The sequence below is a fragment of the Sinocyclocheilus rhinocerous genome, unplaced genomic scaffold (genome assembly GCF_001515625.1).
Source record: "Sinocyclocheilus rhinocerous isolate Xijiao unplaced genomic scaffold, SAMN03320098_v1.1 scaffold38, whole genome shotgun sequence".
NCBI lineage: Eukaryota > Metazoa > Chordata > Actinopteri > Cypriniformes > Cyprinidae > Sinocyclocheilus > Sinocyclocheilus rhinocerous.
Window position 1 is genome coordinate 806,609 of NW_015666482.1, and position 9,597 is coordinate 816,205.

The following is a 9,597-nucleotide window of genomic DNA, read 5'->3' on the forward strand; positions in this document are numbered from 1 at the left end:
AACTGCATTAGGGTTTGCGAAAATTTTCATAAATAATTTTTTTGTAGCGGGAAATCTGTAACTACTAAAGTGGGTTTGCAGTAGTTGGGACACAATATAAAATGCATTCGCTTTTTCTCGTGAATATTAATTAGGTCACATGATGTTCGCCCAGACCCAATTGATTTGATTTGGTACGCAAGCGAGAACCAGTGTTATTTTTGTATTATTTATATACTAATATAGTTTTTATTGATATTTTGAATTAGCTTTTATTTTTATAAAATTAATTTCCATTTTATTTTAATGTTAGTTTTTTTTTGGATAATTTTGTTATTTGCTTTTGTTTTGTTTTGTTGTGTTTTTTTAAATAATCCGAAAAAGTTGTAATTTATTTTTATTCCAGTTAGTCATTTAATACTTAAACCTATTTCAGTTAGTTCCCAAAGCAACATTTCTTATTTTCATTTCCTTTACGTATATACTATTAGAGTTCCTATTAATATTTTGAATTAACTTTTGTTTTTATACAAATTTTTCATTTTCATTTTAGTTTAATTTTTGGCAATTTTCGTATGTGCTATTGTCACTTTTTTAATAATTCCAAACATTTCTAATTTTCATTTAGTTACATTTTTCCATCTAATATTTCTGTTTTATTTTATTTCCGCTTTACTTTATAACAAAAATGTTTTTAATGGTTGTAATTAGTAAGCAATAACAACACTGGTAAGAACTGCTTGCACTTTGAACATTTGCATAATTACTGCACACTTGGTATGATGTTACATACGTGTCCCTTCCTAAATGAGGAGAAAGACTACTTGCCATACCCAAAATGCATTCATTAAACTTCAAAGCACCTACAAATGTGGTTTAAATCAGGTTTAAGACCATATTTAATGCTAATTTTGCTGTTCAAGCTTCAAGTAGTGAAACAGTAGCGATTGGAGTCAGATCGGCCAAAAAAAATCATTTACATAAATTTTCTTTGTGCTGTGGCCATGCAAAACGAATCTCATAATCTATAATGATTATCTCCTAAAGTCTGGGAACTTTCCAGAAGTTTTAATAGCCGCTACGCCCCTGGTTGGAGGCATTTAAATTTTGATTCAGTCAATTTGAGAGATGCTTTCAAGTCTAATTCACATTTTCCATTCACAGATATGTCTCTCACAGCTTTTCTGAGAAATTAAATTGAATTAACCTCCAGAGCCGACTTGCCATTTTGAAACACACGCTGAATAAAGCCTTGATAGGGCACAAAGATATGCTGCTCTCAGGTCACACTTTAGACTTTAGTCTTTCCACTTTTCTTCAAGGTCATTCTGAGCCCAAAGGAAAAGCATTCAGATTTGGTCGTAAGAAAGACGGAAGCAGCTAATATAAAGGGCAAACTAATCAACATGACATGTCCACTTGTTCCAGGAAATTAACAATTAGAAAGAGCTTCATGTTGGGTTGATATTTCAGTACATATTTAACAAGAGCTCTATGATTCTAAGTGTTGATTTTACGCTTTAAATATCAGTGATCGGATGATGGCTCAACGATTAAACGCCCGTAAAAAAACATAATTTTGTCTCAGCGTGAGACCGGACGAGACAAAAAAAACCAGGCAGCTTGGCAAACACAATCTCACTTTACGCTCAGTATTAAAACCACCACATTCAGAACATCATTTTGTCTCAGCGTGAGACCGGACGAGACAAAAAAAACAGGCAGCTTGGCAAACACAATCTCACTTTACGCTCAGTATTAAAACCACCACATTCAGATAAAAATACACGACGCTTTGAACACAAACGCACAACAACAAACGATTTAAATCAGACTGGTCCACGTTACGCTTTGATCCTTCGGTAATGGTGACCTGTGAGGGGGGCGGGAAACCGACTGGTGCAATGCATGATGGGATGGGTGGTTAGTTGTTTCGTTTGGGCAGGTAGCTCAAGATGAGTTCGCCTACGCCGAGGAAGTAAACCACCTGAGCGATGCCGAAGAGCGGCGCGATGACGAGAGCTCGACAGTACGCCCCCTTCAGGAAAGCAGCAGGACCTTCTTTGCGTAGAATCTTCCTGTGATCAGATGGAAAATGGATCAAAAATGGAAAAAAAGTTCAGACGTTTGGTACCCAAATCAATGGTATTAGTTAAATAATGTCACCTGATGACCTCACTGGCCAATAAAAAGCAGATCACCTGATGCAGTCGGTCACCCCGCTGTAAGTGTCCTCTTGACTCCCTCGTGTCAGCGACTGTAGCCTGGTCTTTATCACTGAAACACACACACACACACGGTTCAACGGTCAGTTACGAAACCACACAGATGTTGCTTTTTGCATTGCACAACAGTTTTTGCTCACATACAGGCTCCGTTCCAAAAGCTAGCGAGCTGCTTCACTGCATACTGCCTACTTAGCATACCGACAGAGATGAAACGGGACTGGTTTGGAACATTCTAGGTAAGCAGCAACTCGTATCAATTGAGACTCGACAGGCAATTTTTTTTAAACAAAGTTTGCATTGTGTATCACATGTATATACAACATTTAATATTCAATATAAAAAAATGGAGAAAAAAAATTGACAAAAATAATCAATATTTCATACATTTTCATACATTTAAAAAAAATAGAAAAAAAATTATATTGAAAAATGCAATATATTATATTTAGTATTTTAAAAATGTTAAAAATATATACTGAAAAAATGTCATATTTAGTTATAAATAATAAACAAAACAAACACTAAAGAATGTATAGTATTTAATATTCAATCATAAAAAAAGACAAAAATTAATACAAAAATGTGTTATTCAGTATTTTAAAAATTGAAGAAAAAAATCTGAAAAATATTCATTATTTAATATTCAGCATTTCAAAACCAGTAAAGAAAAACATTGAAAACTCTTTAATATTCAATAATAAAAATGTACAAATCTAATATAAAAATATTCAATATTTAATATATAGTATTTTTAAAAATAGACAAAAGCAATATAAAACATGCAATATTTAATATTCCGTATTTTAAAAACTGAAGAAAAAAAACAAATATTGAAAAAAATGCAATATTTAATATTCAGCAATTCGAAAATGGAAAAGAAAAACAAGTCTTTAATATACAATAATAAAAATAGACAAAAGTAATATAAAAATATTTCATATTTAGTATTTTTAAAAACAGACAAAACTAATATAAAAAATATACAGTATTTTCAGTATTTTAAAAACTGGGGGGAAAAAATATTGAAAAAATATGCCATATTTAATATTCAGCAATTCAAAAATCAGAACAGAAAACATATTGAAAAAAATCTTTAATATTCAGTACTAAAAAAATACACAAAACTAATATGGAATATTTCATATTTAGTATTTTTATAAATAGACAAAACTAATACTGAAAAAATCTATACATTAGGGATGTAACGGTATGAAAATTTCTTATCACGGTTATAGTGACCAAAATGATCACGGTTATCAGTATTATCACGGTATTGTTAAAATGTGCTGGAAATGTTCAAAAAGTACTGACACACAAATAATTTCACCAAGTTTTACATTTAAAATCAACAAACAACAAATAAAATGAGATTTTGTTTGCATAACTAAAACAATAACATTGCCAATGATGTCCGGATTTTAAATGACAACATGACTGACAACAGTTTAATAGCATGTTGAAATATCTAATGTAAATGTTCAAATAAAGCTTTGAAAAAGTTTCATAAATGGTAAACCTCACATTTCAGCGTTTAAATAAAGGGTTATAGTGATAATTAAAATATGAAACGGTAATACTAACCGTGGGGTATTTTATCACGATTTATCGTCAAACCGGTAATCGTTACATCCCTACTATACATTATTGAATACAATGAATAAATAATATTTAGTGTTAAAAAACATAACAAGTCTTTAATATTCAATAATAAAAATAGACAAAAGTAATATAAAAATATTTCATATTTAGTATTTTTAAAAACAGACAAAACTAATATAAAAAATATACAATATTTTCAGTATTTTAAAAACTGGGGGGAAAAAATATTGAAACAATATGCCATATTTAATATTCAGCAATTCAAAAATCAGAAAAGAAAACATATTGAAAAAATCTTTAATATTCAGTACTAAAAAAATACACAAAACTAATATGAAATATTTAATATTTAGTATTTTTATGAACAGACAAAACTAATACTGAAAAAATCAATACATTATTGAATACAATGAATAAATAATATTTAGTGTTAAAAAACATAAAAAGTATTCAATACTTAATATTCATTTTTTTTATTGAAAAAAAACAAATGTTGAAAATGTTTAATTAGATTATATTTACATTCATATTTACTTTAATTAGATTAGAACTATTTTTATTCATATTTTTAGGATTGACTGAAATGTATTTGTCATTGCTCTTTAGTGCGTATTTTTCCACTGAGCTCAGTGCAAAATTAGGCCAAAACAAATTTTGTGGTACAGCATTTGCGTCAGAAGTATTTCTAGGATGCTTTAAAATGCTTCCTCCGTAGGCAGCTCACTAGGTTTTGGAACAGAGCATCAGGATCAGGAGCAGCAATGATTTTCAGAACATCATGATTAAGACGTTTCAGTGAAGAGAAGCTCACCATCTACAGGGTTGACAGCGACGGCGGCTGTGCTGCCCGCAATGCAGCCCGATATGAACGAGACGTAGAAGGGAGCGGGACCGTCGACTCCTCTCTTCCCCAGATTATTCAGATTAGCAAACAGAGGGAAATAAATGATAGAAAACGGGACATCCCTGAAGGGAGGGAAACACAGAGCTGAGATAGTCTGAGAGTCTGTGATCTGACGACTGATTGTGTCATATGTTTGCATGTTTGTTCCCCAACCTGAGCAGCGTGGCTCCCAGGCCCTTGTAAAGACCCGCGATGCCCTTTTCCTTCAGTAACTGTCTGGTGAGTTGCATAGCTGTGGGGGACTTCAACTCCACGGGGCCCTCGGGGGTCACAGCCTGAGGCATGAGCTTCCTCTGGGCCGTTTTAAATGTATGAAGATATTTTTTATTATATATATATAATAAATAATATTTCGTATTTAAAATAATATTTAGTACTGCTTACTATGACTTAATATTCAGTACTTTAAAAAGAAAAAATAATAAGGTAAAAAGTATAGTAAAAAGTATTCAGCATTTTAAAAAATCAATATTTAAAAATATATGAAAAAAACTAATACTGAAAAATATTTAATATTCAGTATTTAGTAAAAATATATTAAAAGCAGATATTTAAAAAACGTTATATAATATTTAATACATTGAATAAATAATATTCAGCTGTACTGAATAATATATGAAGTGAAGTGACATGTGGCCAAGTATGCTGACTCATACTTGGTATTTGTGCTGTGCATGTAACCCATCCAAGTGCACACACACCGCAGTGAACACACACCCAGAACATTGGGCAGCCATATCACCTCATTTGTGGTATTGAGGGTGGAAGAGAGCGCTGGTTATTCACTCCCCCCACCGATAATCCCTGCCAGTACGAGACTCAAACACACAACCTTCGGGTTACAAGTCCGACTCTCAAACCATTAGGCCATGACTGCCCCTATATTGATGAATTACTGCTGACAGTAACTTTTTATAAGACATATTTCATCTTCCCAGTACTTCACTAAAACGTTCACTAACGTATGCATTCATTAAAGTATTAATTTAGCAGAACACAAATAAATAGCCAATGTTCTGCTCAATGTGTAAAAATGACAAAATTATGTAAAAATCTGACACTAATGTACAAAAATGTGACCACAAGGTGGCAGTGCTTCGTCTCTCTTATCAGTCCTGTGTCTTCATTTCTCACTTCACCTCCCTTCATTCCTTCCTCTTTTTTTAGTCTAAATTCTTACCGATTCTTCCGGCATCTTGCAGCTGAATCTTCAGCATCTCCATTGGTGTTGTAACGATGACCTGCAACACAACACAAACAAGGTTAGAGGAAACCTCAGATGAAAACAAGAACAAGCACATTTAAAGGGCCACACACATATTTAAATCAAACACGAGGAGCTAGAAGTCACAGTTTGACACCTAAAGCTGGTTTCAAATGGTTAAACTTGTAGTAGACAATCTTTTAGTAATTCTACACTGATGTTAACGCCTTAATCGGAGCCTCGTCTGAAAGCCTGTACTTTTATGCTATTACTATCTCAAAAAGGAACAACCACATACAAAAACATATAATTAGCATATCCTCCTACACGCTAAGGTTCAAACACATATCTGCAACCCATTTTACTGCCATAATGTGACATATTATGGAAAGAAGCTGGACAGGGTTCATATATCTGTGTGAAGTTTAGATTAGCATGAACATGAAGCAACATCAGCAGCACAAGCGACACGGGGGACATGATTATGTGCGCTAGCGCCGCTGTCCATAGAGACCCAATTACACGTTTAATCAAATCTGAAGGGGTTTGTAGGTGGACAGGAAGTCCTTGGCACTGGCTGATGGGATTACTGGAGTGAGATATCGCTGGTTGGAAACAGCATGTCAATCTTCATCCAGAGTCTGCTGTAATCCCATCATTTAATCCCACATGCTGGAAAGCTGTTTATTGACAGGAAGCTGATCACCTCTAAGATGTCACATGACTGGATCACTACGATGCGTATAAGTCAATTAGTTAAGGCAGTCAAGAAAGCTGTCAATAGTGAAACGCAACACAATGTTTAGCGCATGTAGTTGATGTGCTACTCCAGCCACTTTATTTTCTCAGTCTGTCTGAAATAAAATGGTTTTATTTATAAATATCATGTGCTATTGATTTTATGATCAATAATTAATATATATTTACACAACTTCTGAGTGCTACATAATGTTACCTCAACGAAATGTTAAAGTATTTTGGATGTTAAAATATATTCTGCGTTCACTGCGTTTTAATCGTAGATTTAAATTTATGTATTTTTGTATCATTTAAGTTTTTAATTTTACATATAATGTATTGTACTACTTGTGTACTTTTATTATATATATATATATATATATATATCAGCTTATTATTGATCTTTTATACAAATCTTTTTATACCTGTCATCGTTTTCAGTCCATTTTGGTCAACATTACTCTAAAACGGCCCCATTGTCTAGTTGTGTCCAATTTGATAGTTCTTTGAAATTTAATAAACAGATCAACTCCGTGGTCAAATCTTGTTTCTTCTATTTAAGATCAATAGCAAAGGTTAAACCATTTCTGTCCTCCAGTGATTTTGAAAGGATTATTCATGCTTTTATTTCTGTAAAACTAGATTACTGTAACTCACTGTATGTAGGTATTAGCCAAGTATTGTTAAATCATCTTCAATTGGTTCAAAATGCGGCTGCTAGGCTTTTAACAGGTACTCGTAAAAAACAGCATGTAACACCGATTTTAGCGTCACGTCAGTGGTTGCCAGTGCAGTACAGAATTTATTTTAAACTACTGATTGTTGTATATAAAGCATTGCATAATTTGGCCCCACCATATTTAGTGGATCTCCTTCGTATACACAAACCACCCAGGTATCTCAGATCAGCAAATCAAATGATCCTAGACATTCCAAGGACTAGACTGAAATTGAGTGGTGACTGGGCATTTGCAGTAGCAGCTCCGAAGCGCTGGAATAAGCTACCTCTACATCTCAGACTGTCTCCGTCATTAGGTTATTTTAAACGAAAATTAAAAGTGCATTTACTTGAATTAGCGTTTGGTTCTGCAGACTAATTAGCAAGAGGCTTTTTTATAACATTTGTTGTTGTTGGTCATTGTTTGTCTGAAAGTTAATACTGTGTAATTTTTATTTAGAGATTGTACAGCACATTGGTCAACGTTACGTTGTTTTAATTGTGCTTTATAAATAAATAAAACAAACAAACAAAACAAACAATCTAGAGACGTCAGGTAACACTGTTAGAATTTTAAAAAATTATTTTTCTAGTGCATTCAACACTATCCAGCCTATGTTACTCAAGAATACGTTAGAAAATGCTGGATTACATCAGAGTATGGTCAGCTGGTTAACTGACTACCTCTCAAATAGACCACAGTATGTAAGGATGCAGAACTGTGTGTCCCAAGCACTGGTGTTCCTCAAGGAACGGTTTTAGCTCTGTTTTTATTTACCTTTTATACATCAGATTTCCAGTATAACTCCAAAAACTGTCGTCTCCAGAAATTTTCTGATGACTCAGCAATTGTTGGCTGTATAAAGGATCATGATGAGAGTGAATATAGGGAGCTTTTAAAGAGTTTTGTGGACTGGTGCAAAACAAATTGTCTTAGGCTCTGTCTGCCGTGCTGCTGAGTGGTTTGCGATTGTAGCTCCATGTAGTTTCGCTTTTCTCGCACCGTTTCTTTTCTCTTTCGGTCCGTTTTTCACGAGTTCATCAAACAACAGTGGTAAGTCGGAATCATTCATCAATCACGGTGAGTAATGGCTTCTTCTCCTGCTATTGTTGTTTGCATCGCTTGCCACATGTATAGTTTAGCTCTCTCTGTCAGCGATGAGGGATTCACATGTGATAAATGCAGGGAAATATTTAGGCTGACAGAGAAGATTTTAGAACTAGAGACACGCATCCAAACTTTAATTGAGGATAGTAAGAATGTGAGGGCTGTAGATACGGCTTTGGATGCGTCTAGCTCAGGGAGCATCCAAACTTTAATTGAGGACAGTAAGAATGTGAGGGCTCTAGATACGGTTTTGGATGCGACTAGCTCAGGGAGTCCTGTACATTGTTCGGTTCCGGTAACAGAGCCTCCGCAGCAGGGCAACTGGGTGACTGTGAGGCGGCATAGTCGCGGGTCAAAACACCGCTCTTCCGTTCCAATCAAAACATCAAACAGGTTCTCCCCACTCAGTTACGCACCTACTGAGAAACCTGATGAAAGTGCTCTAGTTATTGGCCATTCTATTGTACAGAACGTGAAAATAGAGACACCAGGCAGCCACCATAGTCCAATGTTTACCGGGAGCCAGAGCGCCTGACATCTTGGCAAATTTAAAAGTGCTGGCTAATGCTAAACGTAAATTCAGTAAGATTGTTATTCACGTCGGCACTAATGATGTTCGACTTCGCCAGTCGGAGATCACTAAAAATAATGTTAAAGAGGTGTGTGAACTTGCAAGTTCGATGTCAGACATTGTAATATGCTCTGGTCCTCTCCCTGCTTACCGTGGCGACGAGAAACATAGCAGACTGTCGTCACTCAATAGCTGGATGTCTAAGTGGTGCCCGCAGAATAACATAGGTTTCATAGACAATTGGACGAGGTTTTGGGGCAGACCTGACCTGTTGAAAAGAGATGGTCTTCATCCCTCCAGGGGTGGTGCCGCTCTTCTCTCTAGAAATATGGCACATAGGCCCAGGTCAGGAAGCAGACAGACTGGATAAACTGACCGTCTGCTAGCCGCCTCACGTCAAAGAAATCAGTTCATTCTGAGCACATAGAGACCCTTTCACCTAGATATCACACTATAGAGATTGTGTCTGTTCCCCGAACTAGAAAATACAAAAAACGTCCAAACCAAATTAAGAGTAACAATTTAATTGATGTTCAACAAATAAAAAA

General features: G+C 34.7%; 1 protein-coding gene across 2 annotated transcripts in view; it reads right to left on the reverse strand.

The window, feature by feature from the left end:
* Nucleotides 1–1,662: 1,662 nt before the first annotated feature.
* The window catches only part of LOC107732297 (mitochondrial glutamate carrier 1-like), a 34,680-nt gene continuing 26,745 nt past the window's right edge, over nucleotides 1,663–9,597 (reverse strand). For both annotated transcript variants that reach the window (XM_016543576.1, XM_016543577.1), the window contains exons 7-11: nucleotides 5,891–5,951; nucleotides 4,864–5,011; nucleotides 4,618–4,772; nucleotides 2,181–2,256; nucleotides 1,663–2,057 (exon numbers count right to left, since the gene is read on the reverse strand). In XM_016543576.1, the coding sequence (XP_016399062.1) occupies nucleotides 1,904–2,057; nucleotides 2,181–2,256; nucleotides 4,618–4,772; nucleotides 4,864–5,011; nucleotides 5,891–5,951 (594 nt within the window). In that variant the 3' untranslated portion in view covers nucleotides 1,663–1,903. The remainder of the gene's footprint in view (nucleotides 2,058–2,180; nucleotides 2,257–4,617; nucleotides 4,773–4,863; nucleotides 5,012–5,890; nucleotides 5,952–9,597) is intronic.